The following is a 15212-nucleotide window of genomic DNA, read 5'->3' on the forward strand; positions in this document are numbered from 1 at the left end:
GGAAATTTTTAACCAAGACTATTTGCAAAGTTGCATTTGAAGAAAAATGTGGATACAATGGAGCAAAAAAGAACATTTTAGTGCAAAAGTGTTCATACCCTTTAAAGAGAAGGTTCACTGTGTACATCTGAAGACTGGTGAGGCTTCTTTATTCTAAGAATTGATATTTGTCCCGTCTTACAGACTCCCGCATTGACATCTTACATGTTACGCCATAATGTATAAAGCAAGCCTTTATTTTAGTATTATGTAAAGTTAAACCATCATCAGAATTACGGTATGAGCAGTAGAGGGGTGAAGGTCTTACTGAGTCCACTTATATAATTCTCCATATCACTTCCAAAGATGATGACAAGGTAATGATTGATGATCCCGGCCAGACTCATGGCGAACAGAAAAAATATGATGCGTTTTCCAAAAACGTATCCAGGAGTGCTAAAAAACAAGAAAGATAATGGTAAAAAGGTCAGAAATATCTGACATGCTGACATGTTTGGTTTAGTAAATGCATGAATTCTCCATGAAATACTAAAGCGTCATCTTTACAGCTATGCATTTTGCTGTTCCTCTTTTATTCCTCATGGAAATGTATAAATCAATTGGCGACTGGGTATTATTATTCTTCTTTAACTGTCCAATCAGTGCTGACAGTATCAGACTTTTGGCAAAGAAGAAGGAAGACAGCACTTGAAATCTTGATGCAAAGTGAAGCAGGATTTAATCCAATAACATATCCTGTGATGTTTCTCTATAGATAAGCCCTTTTCAGGCATAGTATCAAACTCTATTGACAAGGGGAATGGTAATGCCCAGTTGTCAGTGTATTGATACATTTCCAGGGGGAATACAAGAGGAACAACATGATGCAGAGTTCTAAGAAGATACGCTCCAGCATTGTTATTTCAGAGGGCGAGGACCAGCACTCCAGCTGTTATGAAACTACAACTCCCAGCGTGCTCCATTCCTGTGGGAGTTCCAAGAACAGCTGAGTAAGTGTGCATGCCGGGAGATGTAGTTTCACAACAGCTGGAGTGGCGGACATTGCTTATCCTTGTCGTAGGGAATGCAAGTATTTATTACAACTGTGAGAGCTGACAGGTACTTTTTGAAAGGGATTGTTGCATGGAGACTGATCAGTTCACTGGTGTGGGTCTTGCTTCATACGCCATACCCACATACACATGCATGCTCAGCTTGGCTTAGCGTGCCTTTGTTCTGAATAGAGAGAGGAGAATAAGAGCTAGGGAAGAGCTGGGGAACCACCTTATACATTGGATGGTCAGCCATTCCTGCAAACATTCATCTAATGTGTATGGGCTCTTTAACCACAGTTATCATCTGTTATTGCTAGGGCGAGACATGCCTGTCCCTTCATTTTCTTTAAAGAGTCACTGTACTTTTTCACAATTTCATTTAATAGAGAATGGTGTAACTAGCAATTAGAATTATTTCTAATTTTCTTCATTAAAAAAAATCTGCCTGCATCCACCTGAAAAAAGCTGTAAAGTCATGGCCACTAGGGGTCTCGCTTCCACCTAATTTGCAGTCCACTGCCCATTGTCAGGCAAGAGCCATCCCTTGTAACAGAGAAGACAACTCGCAGGAAATGGGGGCTATCTCAGATCCTGAGCCTGATGGAAGAACTGCCTCTACACAGCTTTTGAAGATTATAGGAGTGTTTGTGTCATTTCCCCCTCATTATCTGTTCTGTAAGCTCCGGAGCTGAAAAAAAAAATAGTGGAAAGTAATGGAAAGGACGTCACAGCAGTACAGTGCTGGCAGATTCCATAGAAAGGAGAAACTCCCTGCTTGTGAGAGAAATGCATCTAGCTGTGCAGCTGAAACAGGTATTAATATGGTTGAAAGAGACATTAGGGAAGCCCAAAAAGACCTGTTATTTCACAGTTATGATTGTGTAAAAAATAACAGCCATTATGCAAACATTTTTTGAAAACTCAGGTACGCTTTAAGAAAAATTTAACAATGCATACCAGTAATTGAAATAAATGGTCGACCTTATAAAGCTTGGATGACCTGGGTATGCCAGTGCAAGAGCTACTCTGCTGTAGCTTTCTACAGTGGCTCATAGAGGGAGTCCCATGTTGGGGGCTCATTGTATATGGTGCCCAAATGCCCTAGTACATGTCTTCTAACATGGCAGAGGTACATGTCAGAAGATCAGATTGGTGAAGTCTTAGCTTTGACCTCCACCAAGTCCAGAATAAAGGAGCAAATTTGTTTTCCCGTAAAGCTGAATTTCCTTGTGCTTCGTGGTAACAAATCGATTTTCCATGAAATGGGGTAAAAAAAATTGAAAAAATTATACTCACCTCATCCGTTTTAATGCGAAGAGCCCTCCGCCGCAATCTTGATTTGAAAATCCCATTAAATCCCAAGCGCAGTCACGTATGACGTCGCCATGCTGGACGACGTGATGACGTCATCCTGGGCCGTGAGAGAATTCGAGCTGGATCTTCAATCAAGAGGGCGGTGGCGAGCTCTTCGTGATTAAAAGTATGATTTTTTACATTTTTTCTTATACACTTAAATATTAATGTCAGATGCCTCTATCAGCAATGAACACAGCATCTGAGGGGTACAATGATGAGGGGGGCCGCCGTTCCCTGTCATTGCACCCACTACTTACAAAGAAATGCACTTTGTGACGAAGTATTTCTTCCCGAAGTGTTTTTTGTTTTTTTTTGATTCGGTGAAGCAGCCAAATCGAATTTTAGAGAACTTCGCTCAACACTAATTACAGAACCAGAACCCCTTCAACACTGTTCAGAAGGTTCTCGTATTGGATATCTTAGACAAGGCATTTTAAGCATGGAACCGCTGAACTCAAACACCCTTCATTTAGAATGCAATGTCTAATGGTATCAAAGGGGTTTGGACTCATAGTTCTGTACATAGGGGAGATATGATCACAGCCACTGCACAGATGTGATCTGATGCCATGTCTCTATTACACATGGAAAAAACACATTTAAGTAGATTTTCTCTTTATAGAAAAGAAAAACATGAATTTAGTGCTGCTTTGTATAACTGCTGGAGATTGCCTGTGCAGTCCTAAAGGGGTATGGATACTTTACAGAGTGCATTTTGGGAACTGAACGCTAAACACTCCGTCCAATGTGATCTTCTAACTTCCCTATCTGTAGACTAATTCTGACTAGAATTCTCCTTTAAGGGAAGTAACATTTGCTCTACTTTTGGCTACCGTATTTTGCAAGCTTATTATTGAAGATTGCCATGATTTAAATGACATTTTGCACTTTAATAAAAGTATTCACCGCTTTATGTCTGACTGAAGCAGGAGAATTATCCTGAGATTCAATTATGGATTGCTGCAAAATTGATGGAAAATGTGAAATTGTTTCATTTAACAGTGAAAATGTAAAATTGAAAAAGTTTCTTATACATTATGGAAATGATAGCAAATCATACCTCTGTGTCTTCTCTCCTAGGTAACCGATGAAGTACTTCTGCCGAACAAACAGGTACATGAGGCCAGCGAAGGCTGCAGGGGCTGGATAACACATGGAAACACAGGGTCAGAAAGCAGCTTCAGTGCTGTGGAATAGCATCAACGTCCAAAAATGCACACGGAATTATCAAAATTATAATTTTTTTGCATACTGGCTTGTTGCAACCCCATGGCACTTGGAGCACATGTCCCGCTGTCTCTAATTACCACCTTATCTACACCCTTGCCTCCTATTCTTCTAGACCACAAATCCAAGCCCTTTCCATCTCCTATCACCTCAACCTCAAAAAACATTTATCAAGCCATCTACTACATCAGCAGTGCTACATCCAGCTCTGCTACATTGGACTTACCACTATTTCAGCCCTACTACATTGGCTCTTCCTCTACATCAACAGTGCTACATCCAGCTCTGCTACATTAGACTTAAAAAACGATTCAAATGAGAACCAACCCAAAAATTACCTCCATATCACCAATCCTTTTGAACTATATATCCAAAATAACACAAACAATACCAGCAAAATATATTAAAGACAACTATTAGACAATATATTAAAGACACTATTCCATCCCTGCTACATCAGTCCTGCCGCTACATCATCTCTCCTACATCCAGATCTGTTACAATGGACTTTCCACTATTCCAGCTCTGCTGCATTGTATATCACTGCTACAGCTCTGCTCTTGATATGCCGCAGCTCTGTTTCATCGTTGTTTGTCCACATCTCAGCATTGTACAGCGCTACTACAGCTCAGCTGGTTTAGGTGTGCTTCAGCTCTGCTTCATTGCTGTGTGTCCACACCTCTGCATTGTACAGCGCTACTACACGGTGTCATAAAATGTAGTGCCTAGACCCGGCTCACAACTCTCATCAGGACAAGTGTTGCTAAAAAAATGTCTATGATAATGGGGCCCAGTGATGATATGCCTTGTGTATCCAAGGATGATAAGAGGCCTGCCGCACATTTTTAGCTGAATGAGGTTGTGCCCTCACAATCATTTCCAACATTAGACTTTTTGGGCCTTGTACAGGGGACATTACATGCAAACCTTTATTAACCCACAACAGTCCATTTAGAAAAATGTAAACTCCCTACTTTGGCTGCAGAGGATACCAGCGCACCACAGCATGGCTAGGAACGTAGGGTAGGCATCTATGCAGTTTTGGCTGGAAAAGATAAGAAAAAAGCATCCAAAATGTGTGAATAAACTGTATACTCCTCAAACACTATAAAACCTAGAGGGGTATGCCGGTAAGAAGAAGTTATCCCCTATCCATGAGAATGGGGCCCTGTACCCCTAAAAATAAATGGAGCAGCTGGACGAGCATGCACACTACCCCTCCATTCATCTCTATGGGACTATTGGAGGTAGCCATGTGCTGTACTTGGCTATCTCCGGCAGTCCCCTAAGGAATGAATGGAGGGCAGTGCGCACGCTCTACCAGAAACTCCCAGTGGTCAGACCGCCACTGACTTAATGGTTATCACCTATCCTGTGAATAGAGGTTAACTTCTTCTTAACCGAATAACCTTTTAAGGTCCCTATAACCTTAAGGCCCTATGCACACGCCCGTGTTGCAAACAACAGTCGTGTGCACTCTGCATTGCGATGCGGACCCATTGACTTCAATGGGTCCGCGATCCACATGATGCGGCAAAAGATAGGACATGTTTTATCTTTTGCAGAGTGAAGACATAGACCCGAAAAAACACACAGAAGCCCGTCCGTGGGCTTCCGGATCCGTGCCTCCGCACTGCAAAAGGTAGAACATGTCCTATCTTTCGCCACATCTTGCAGATCACAGACCCATTGAAGTCAATGGGTCCACGCCGCAGTGAAGAATGCACACTGCCGGTGTGTTTGTGTTTTGTGGACCCGGAGTTTGCACTTCGCAACTTCGGGCACGGCGGCACCACGGCCTCATGCATGGGGCCTAAGATAGCTCTCCTGACAGCAGTTCCTACTGACCCATAAATATGCATGCTTGACCTGGCTAAGAGTGCATGTTGTTTCAATGGGGAGAGACAGACAAGCTTCTACCACTGGAATATCTCACATTGGGATGAATAATTAGGTCTGCGACTAAAAAGCTGTTTGATTATTTTCATCTAATTTCCATGTATTTTGGTGTGCTGAAAACAAATTAAATATTGAAAAAGCTCCTAGACGTCATGATTTGCCCCAAAATGCTAAATTGTCTTCAAATTGTTAAAAAAATAATAATAATTGGTATTTTTTTATATTATGGGTTTTTAACCAAATTTAAAGTCCAAATTACTATTAATTAATTCACATAAGTGCATTTAACATATAAAATGCCCAAAAAACCTTAAAGGGGTTGTCCGAGTTATGGAAAAAAAAAATATAGCACTGTAAATCTGATGGTCAGCAATATATACATAAACTAAGCAAGTTTTAGGGGGGAAAAAATTCTATTTCCCTAGTTCTCTTCTTGGCCCTTTATTGTTATTTGCAGGTAAACAATTGTCAGGAAACGTGATGTCCTATGACAAAATGGAGGTCATTTTCGGATTCAGGGCACCAAAAAACCTTAATATTACGTGGAATAAGCAAAACAGCTCTTGAAAAAAAATATTTTGCAGACCTGTGAATTGGACATTTTGAAATCTGACACATCCGATCAACCACTGCTGTGTGGGGAAAGTGGCGTAAATATGAAAAAAAAAAATTAAGCCAATCATTGTTGATTCAAACAATAAAGAAACCTAACAGGAACCCTTTTTTTCAACTTTATCCAATATGTCCATATCCAGATATGAATGGACTTCATAGACCTGCAATGAATCTCTCGTGCTTATAATGCTACGTTTAGATGTGCCGCCGTACAGGATCGCACAGTACCAACGAAGCAGATTCGTTTTTAAGAAATCCACATGCTGGGTGGAAAGATCAGCAGCTTAACTTGATCTGCGGTGCGAATGTGAATTTACGCTGAGGAGCTCTCTCATGGGTTTCACCTTTTGCAATGGAGAGGATGAAATACATATTTCTGTGGCATAAAACGCATGTAATTCATGTGGTTTTTGTTGCGGCTTTTTGCTTTGAATAGGCAGCAAAAATTCTCGGCAGACTTTCCGCTGTATTTTCCGTCCCATGTGGATAGACTTACTTGGCTGTGTACACTTTCTCGAAGGCCGGTGAGCCGGTTCTCTGGAAGCTCTTGGAATGCAGGTTCTTGGATTCATGTTCCACTTTAAATGCAAAAGAAACTGAAACGTGGAAAGAAAAAACTGACATTAGCATTACATTGTCATTACCAGTGTTTTATAAAGCTAGCTCAGCTGAGTCCTGTATGTACCATAATTAGGGATGAACGAACTTTCAAGTTCGGCGTACAAGGTTTGGGTTATCTAAGAATTCCGTTATGGATTCCGATACCACGGACCATACCATAGCGGAATACATAACGGAATTCTTAGATAACCCGAACCTTGTACACCGAACTTGAAAACACAAGTTCACTCATCCCTAATCATAATGTAGGCCATTCAAAGTCCACATCTATCCGATCGGAGTACCTCTTAGGCCGGACACACACAAGCGAGTTTGTGTGTCAGTGCCAGGTCCTGTTCTGACCTATGCTCCTCTGACAGGATCGCACAGCAATATAATGTGAGTGTGACCCTGAGAGTCCTGGAATCTACTGAATTACAATGACATAATGCTGTCAGTGTAATACAATAGATTCCAGGACTCTAAAGCCTCATTCACACGTCAGTTTTTGTCAGTGATTTCCATCAGTGATTGTAAGCCAAAATCAGGATTGGAGCCTCCACAGACATAAGGTATAAGGGAAAGATCTGCTCCTGTTCTGTGTTTAGAGCCGCACCTGGTTTTGGCTCAAAATCACTGATGGAAATCACTGACCGAATGCTGACTGTGTGAATATGGCATAAGGGTTACAGAGCATTATAAATCATTATAATGCCGTGCGATCCTGTCAGAGGAGCGGAGGTCAGAATGAGACTTCACACTGAAACACTCTGTGAGTTTCTCGCATTGAACTCACTCGTGTGTGGTCTGGCCTTAAATTACCACTCTCTTGAATTCAGTCGGTCATAAGTTTCAGGCATCAGTCATGTTTCTGCACTGCTAATAGGATTATCTGAAGACACCACCATCTCTATACATTGATAGCGGAATATGGACGTCATAGAGGAGTTGCCCCCTTGAAATCTCACTCTATGACCATATGAGCTACTCCCATGCAGATGGATATGATGTCCAAGTCATGTAGGGAAATGTCGGACCAAACCAATTGTTCAAGGGCCAAAAGTTTGGCTGAAAAGCATCATCATTCCAGCATTAAAAGGGTTTTCCGGGATTTTAAAGATGGGTCATCAATATCAGATCAGCTGGTTGAAGAGAAGGCTGCGCTTGTGCAAGCGCTGCCTTCCCTTCATTGTCTACCTGCTCTCTGTCGACATCGCAGCAGTGAGCAGGTGTAACTACAAGAAGCCATCCCATTCACTTCTATGGGACGGCTCTGTAGTATTCAAGTGTATAGGAAGGAGCCGTTCCATAGAAGTGAATGGGACGGCTAAGCTGTAATTACACCTGCACCGCTGCGATGTCGACGGTGAGCAGGTAAACAATGAATGGAAAGCTGTGCTCACACTAACACTGCTTTCTCTTCAACCAGCTAACCCAGCATCCCCGCCGATCTGATATTGATGGCCTATCCTGAGGATAGGTCATCAATATTAAAATCCCAGAAAACCCCTTTGAGGAGACCAGCTGTGTATGGAGACTTAGTGGCAATGCTCTGGCCTACTTTCCTGATCCAAAGATTCATACTTACCTGCTCCCCGCAGCTAGGGTCCTCCGCACGGCTGCCGGTTTAAACATGTTCCACTCCCCGCGGTGTTGATATCCGGCGCCCATGGGCATGGTGACATGCGCCGCTGCAGCCAACGACTGGCTTCAGTGGTAATGTGGCTGCTGTGGAATCTTTGGGTCAAAGAGGCTGTCTGTTGGGAATTCTCACTATTGCCAGAGAACACCTTTAAGGGTTAATTTAATCCTTTTTTTTTCCTATGTGGCCATGAGGCAAGTGTTTTTTTGTGCAAGCACATCCACTGCTGCTGGATTGCAGGGTGGTCGTAACCAGGGGAACGAGCTGTGTATAATGTGATGGAAAAATGATTCCAGCCAGCAAAGGAGGCAATATGGACAATCACAATACATTAGTAAGTGCCTTGTATTAACTTTCTCTACATGATAAATGCCATTTGCTGAAGTGAGAGAACCCCTTTAAGAGGCTTATGCCTCTTTATAAATGTAATGCATCTTTTGGCAGTCCTTTCACAAAAACATCAAACCTATGCCACATATAACTTTTTTTGTCTTTCGGATACCAGGAAGCTCAAGCACCATTTGCATATATTTTACATGTGGTTTACATATAGATGTAATTCACATAAGAGTTAAAGGGGTTGTCGGGTTTCAGGACGAATCCGTTTGCAATAAAGAACAGATAATAAGCATTATAAAAGCTAATTAAGGTGTATTGATATTTTAGACATATGGGTCATATCTATAGGAAGATGAAGGCTCAGCTCAGTTTATTAAACATTACAGCACGTCTACATATTATGTCAGTTGCCATGATTGTGTAACATACGCTGGAGAATGGCCAAATATGAGGTTTTGGGGACACGTCACTTTGTGTCGAAAGAGAATAACGCAGATACAGTTAAAGCGCAACACAACTTTACTGATATCATGGCACTAATGGAGGCGTGCACTACAGCCCCAGAGGGATACATCATCTCCACAGAGAAGCCCAGTCTTTATATGTTGCACAACTGAGAACAGATCACATGACCTCTCCCATAATTGAGATGGGTGAGGCAGGCAATGGTGGATTTCCTCTGATATATTGATGTCATCCCTGATTCAGAGAACACTAGGTCTTTCCTCAGACATGCAATATCTCCTGACTGGTCGGGGTCACATGCAGCGAGTCGACTCTAGCAAGGTAGCCCTCAGGCAACTCCACCCACAAAGAGACTCGCTAGTCTCATGCTTTATGGCTGCTTGATGGATCTGAGTCGGGAGACATCCTGGAAACTCAACTTGCTGTTGGCTCCTGTTCAGGATTGCCAACCACAATTTTTCTTTTTTCCTGACAACTTATCTCAAAATTACGGACAGACAACATTTTTTACGGACAAATTGGAAATGATAAAAATTTCTAAGTGATCCATGTCTATAGCTCAATATACTGATAACTACCATCATTGTACAGCTCACAGTAAATGCTAATAATGAGTTCTGTCCACAAAAAAAATCTAGTCAAGTACCACCAGCCTCCCAAAAAATCACGAACACATCACTTTTTTTCACAGACACAGGAAAAAAATTGCTTATTTTTACGGACTGTCCAGAAATTTCTGGACGGTTGGCAACCCTGCTCCTGTTCTGCTGTGGTGCTTCTCCATCACGACCTGGCCTATACTGGGGCATTCAGCACTCACTGATCATGCCCAAAATTTGTAGTGTAAAGACGAATTATCTCGGCCGTCCAGGAGCAATGTGGTGTCCCTACGCCTATGTGATTTCACACTACCAGGGCCTCTACAATATAGGCCTCTACACCAATCATGCTGCCCAAAGCTGTCCTTACCCATTACCATATTAAATGGGCGCAGGCAGATAAATTATGCTGTGAGAACCTGTGCAATGCGTGAAATAAATAACATATTATGCGCTACAGTCATGATACCATATATATACAGTAGTGTGCAAAAGTGGAAAAAAATGCTACAAAGTAAGAATGATTTTAAAGACAGTGTTAATAGTTTAAAGAGGACCTTTCACTACAATAAAAAATCTAAACTAAGCACACAGACATGGAGAGCGGCGCCCAGGGATCCCCCTGCACTTACTATTATCCCTGGGCGCCGCTCCGTTCTCCCGGTATAGCCTCCGGTATCTTCATATGTTCGGCTCAACTGGGTGGAGCCTCTCAGGCTATGAGCTGAGCGCTGCGATTGGCCAGCGCTACAGCCTGGGAGAAGGAGACGCCGGCAGGCTCCTCCCAGTTGAACCGAAAATCTGAAGATACCGGAGGCTATACCGGGAGAACGGAGCGGCGCCCAGGGATAATAGTAAGTGCAGGGGGATCCCTGGGCGCCGCTCTCCATGTCTGTATGCTTAGTTTACATTTTTTATTGTAGTGAAAGGTCCTCTTTAAATTTATTCTGCAGCAGATCAACAACCCTAAACATACGGCCAATGTCATAAAGAACTATTTTCAGTTTAAACAAAAACATGGAGTCCTGGAGGTGTTGATATGGCCCCCACAAAGACTTGATCTCGTCATGGAGTCTGTCTGGGATTACAGGAAGAGACAGAAGGATTTGAGCAAGCCTACATCCACAGAAGATCTGTGGTTAGTTCTCCAAGATGTGTGGAACAACCTCCCTGTTGAGTTCCTTCAACAAAAACAAAAAAAAACTGTTTGCAAGTACCTAGGAGAGCAGATACTGTTTTGAGGGTGGTCACACCAAATGATAATTGTATGTAGATTTCACTTTTGTTCGTTTATTCTGCATTTTGTTAATTGATAAAAAGAAACTATTAACGCTTCTATTTTTGAAAGCAGTCTTATTTTGCAGCATATTTCCCGCTCCTGCCAAAATCGGCCTCTGCTGCAAACCCTTTGGCAAACTGAGGGAAAAAATGTTGCACACAGGAGGGCAACAACAGCAACAAAAAATAACAGTTCTGAATATGTCTTGGCGGGGGAAAGTAAGGGCGGGTGGGGGTCGCTCCACCATCTGCACAACTCTAGTAACAGGTGATTGGCTCCAATGTCAGATCCAACTGGGGTTGTCATCTGTTAAACCATTGGCTTTTTTTATTAACCCCTTGGTGACATTCGACATACTAGTATGTCATGATGATCGGGCAGGCACAGGAGCTGTGCGCGCCCAATCAATGTGACTTTGACTGACACCTGGGACCCTGCGGTATCCGCCCGCATCGCTGTAAAACCCTTTGATTAACCCTTATATTAACCTTTTATATGTCATGATCAACGCTGACCGTGATCAATGCAAAGACCTTCGGGGTCTGCCATGCACGGAAGCCTGTGAGACCCAGCCCCCAGGCTGAAATAAATAAAATAAAAATAGACATATTAGGTATCGCTGCATCTGTAACGACTAGCTCTATAAAAATATCACAGTCTACATCTGCTTTATGTAAAAGGGAAGCAAAAATAAATAAATATATATATACCCTGTTTCCCCGAAAATAAGACAGTGTCTTATATTAATTTTTTCTCCCAAAGATGCGCTAGGTCTTATTTTCAGGGGATGTCTTATTTTTCCATGACACAGGGGGATCAGAGAGGAGAATCAAAATGACACAGGAGAATCTGAGGGAAGATTACAATTTTAGTACCCTTTCTTATCCTCCTGTGTCATTTTGATTCCCCCCTCTGATCCCCCCGTGTCATTTTAAGTGATCCCCCTCCCCTGTGCCAGCGGACAGTGGATTATTTAGTCTCTCCCCCCTCCCACCTTCACCAGACATCCCCCACCACTTTATCAGACATTCCCCCCCCCATACCTCAGTCACCCCTGTATGTCCGTGCCGGCCAGATTCCACACAATGTGCCCGATTCCTGCCCTGCGCAACTCACTCACATTTAGACAGTGAGTCAGCCAGACTCCGTCAGGGCAGACCGAGCAGCAGGCGGCAGCTTGTCCTGGCAGTGGCGCAGGCTCTCTGATTTAAAGAGACCTCGCACCGCCTGAACAGCTCTGGCTGTGCTGCGGCCAATCAGTGAGCTGCGCGGCGGCGCCCGCCGCTACGATCGGGAGGAGTCAGATGCCTTGCAGTAACTTCTGGGACCTTATATTCCGGGGGGCCTTATTATCAGGGAGGCCTTATTTTCGGGGGGATGCCTTATATTTCAGCAAGAGGCAAAACTAGAGGTAGGTCTTATTTTCGGGGGATGTCTTATTTTCGGGGAAAGACGGTATTTGGTATCATCACGTCCTGCTCTTTAATAGTAACACATGATCTTTCCCTTAGGTGGACGTCTTAAAAAACGAAAAACAGTGTCAGAACAGCCTTTTTTTTTTTTTTTACCGTGCCTCACAAAAAGCATGATATTGAGCAATCAAAAATCGTAGCCCAAAATAGTACCAATAAAACTGTCACCGTAATTTCCAAAATGGGGTCACCTTTTGGGAGTTTCTACTGTGACATGGCAACTTAAAATTATCCCAGTGAAATCTGTCCTCCAAAATCCATGTTGCTCCTTCCCTTCTGCACCCTGCCATGTGCCCATACAGCAGTCTGACATTTTTAAATGCATCCTCTATTTTCCTTTCTTTCTTGTGGAACACCTAAAGGGTGAGGGGTGTAGTTTCAATAATGGGGTCATTTATGGGTGGTTTCTATTATGTAAGCCTCATAAAGTGACTTTCATAACTAAATTGGTCCTTTAAAATTCTAATCCATCTAACATCCAAAACAAATAAAATGACACAAAATAATGCAAACAAAAGTAGACATATGGGAAATGTAAAATATGAACTATTTTATGAGGTATCACTCACTATTTGTCTTAAAAGCAGAGAAACAGAAATTTTGAAAATTGCGAATTTTTCCAAATTTTCTTAAAATTTGGGATTTTTTTAATGAATAAAGGTGGAATATATGGACTCAAATTTACCACTGTCATGAAGTACGATGTGTCACGAGAAAACAAACTCAGAATGGCTTGGATAATTAAAAGTGTTATTACCACATAAAGTAACACATGTCAAATTTCCAAAATTTGGCCTGGTCCTTAAGGTGAAAAATGGCTTCGTCCTGAAGGGGTTAATTAAAGTAATTGTCTCACTTTAGCAAATGGCATTTATAGAGAAAGTTAATACTAGCCACTTACTAATGTATTGTGATTGTCCATATTGTCTCCTTTGCTGTCTTTATTCATTTTTCCATCGCATTATGCTATGCAGAGCAGATTTGAGGTGGCCGGGACAGGATTTGTGTTTATGCATGCTCCCATGGTCCTGACCACCAGAGAGGCCAGTGTTTTTTTCTATAATGTGCATACACGCCCACCACTGCTGGATTAGGGCTCGTTCACACGACCGTATTTGCGGATCCGCAATACACGGGCACCGTTCCGTTGTCATTCCGCATCACGGATGCGGACCTATTCATTTCAATGGGTCCGCAAATCCGGAGATGCGGAACGGAAGCACGGAACGGAAAACTACGGAAGCACTATGGAGTGCTTTCTGGGGTTCCGTTCCGTGCCTCCACACCGCAAATAGATAGAACATGCAAATTTTTTATTTTTTTTGCGTAACGGAGGGATCGCAGACCCATTCAAGTGAATGGGTCTATGATCCACATGCGCCTGCCCCACGGACGGTGCCCGTGCATTGCGGACCACAATTTGTGGTCCACAGCACGAGCACGGGCTTCACACAGTCGTGTGAACGAGCCCTTAAAGGGTGGTCGTAACCCTGTAACATTAAGTGCCTTGTATTAACTTTGTCTACAAGATAATTGCCATTTGCTGAAGGGAGACAACCCCTTTAAGAACCATTATTGTGCCAGAGTCTGGATCACTGGAGATCATTTCATTTCATCCGTACACTGAGTTGTTGGATAACTTCAAGTCCATCCTATGAAAATGACAAGTAGCCTGAAGGCATCCAATATCTATGACCTACACCAATAGACACCATTTTGACAAAATTTATGAAAACAAAATTAGAATTTGCTCAGAATTGTGAGATTTTACCAAAAGTCACGTTCATAATCCCCCTAGATCGGGGTAAGCAACCTCCAGCACTCCAGCTCTTGCAAAACTACAACCCTCAGCATGCATACTTGCTCTGCTCTTCTCCAAATTCCCTTAGAAAGGAATGGAGCATACTGGGATTTGGAGTTTCTCAGCGGCTGGAGTGCCAAAGTTTGCAGACCCCTGCCCTAGATTATGACTGATAAGGACTGAAAAAATGACAATGAAGGCTTTAAGGACTACATCCAAGATATTCGTGGGATTTAAGACATCGATCTACTTACTGTTCTGGATTACGCTGATTAATGTAACAATTACCAGGAGGACAATATTTCCAACGATTTCTTGATTCATTTTCAGAAGGCAGTGGCTGACGTCTTGCTGTCTAATGACTAGTGCTTTACCGTGCACTGCAGACACTGTGGTTTTAAGAGAGAAAAATAGAGGAAGTTCATTCTCTAATCTTTCATTGAGTATCTCTGCTCAGGATCTGGCAGAGGAACCGAGGTGTTTGCACATAACGAAAAAAAATAAACAAATTACACCTCAGGCCTTTCTTCTGTTCTTGCGACACATTACATGGCTATTAACAGACATCATGTTTTATAATAGTCACAAAAGAGCAAGGGAACACCTTTAGGTGGTGCAGAGGTAGGGGTCGCACCTGGGCCTTGGTGCCTGAGGGTCGCTCCTTGGGTTTTGGTACAATGAATAAGTGAGGTGAAGGAACCAGGCAGAGACTATAGAATGTCTTTCTTTACTGACATATCCAGCAGCAGTTCGTACAAAATGCAATTTCTCCTCCTAGATAATGAGGTATGGTAGCTGGCAATGTGGTAGAAGATGACACTCAGAAGTTTGCTAGCTGACAGTGACTCTCTCCTGATTCCCGTTCCTACGGCTGTACTCTGGCA

The 15212-nt window shown here is 42.6% G+C and overlaps 1 protein-coding gene across 1 annotated transcript; it reads right to left on the minus strand.

Annotated features, from left to right (window-relative positions):
* Positions 1-215: 215 nt before the first annotated feature.
* Positions 216-14735, minus strand: LOC120994122 (arachidonate 5-lipoxygenase activating protein). The gene is made up of 5 exons (XM_040422579.1): positions 14583-14735; positions 6628-6727; positions 4592-4662; positions 3451-3532; positions 216-435 (listed from the first exon to the last, which is right to left on the minus strand). The coding sequence occupies exons 1-5, from the start codon at positions 14650-14652 to the stop codon at positions 273-275; spliced, it is 486 nt and encodes a 161-aa protein (XP_040278513.1). The 5' UTR covers positions 14653-14735; the 3' UTR covers positions 216-272.
* Positions 14736-15212: the final 477 nt, after the last annotated feature.

This window comes from Bufo bufo, chromosome 3 (genome assembly GCF_905171765.1).
Source record: "Bufo bufo chromosome 3, aBufBuf1.1, whole genome shotgun sequence".
Taxonomy (NCBI): domain Eukaryota; kingdom Metazoa; phylum Chordata; class Amphibia; order Anura; family Bufonidae; genus Bufo; species Bufo bufo.

Coding starts and splice junctions, on each gene's coding strand:
- LOC120994122 (XM_040422579.1), bottom strand. CDS start 14,652: ATGAATCAAGAAATCGTTGGAAATATTGTCCTCCTGGTAATTGTTACA. Junction 6,728..14,582: donor AATCAGCGTAATCCAGAACA/GTAAGTAGATCG, acceptor TCCACGTTTCAG/TTTCTTTTGCATTTAAAGTG. Junction 4,663..6,627: donor GAGAAAGTGTACACAGCCAA/GTAAGTCTATCC, acceptor TATCTTTTCCAG/CCAAAACTGCATAGATGCCT.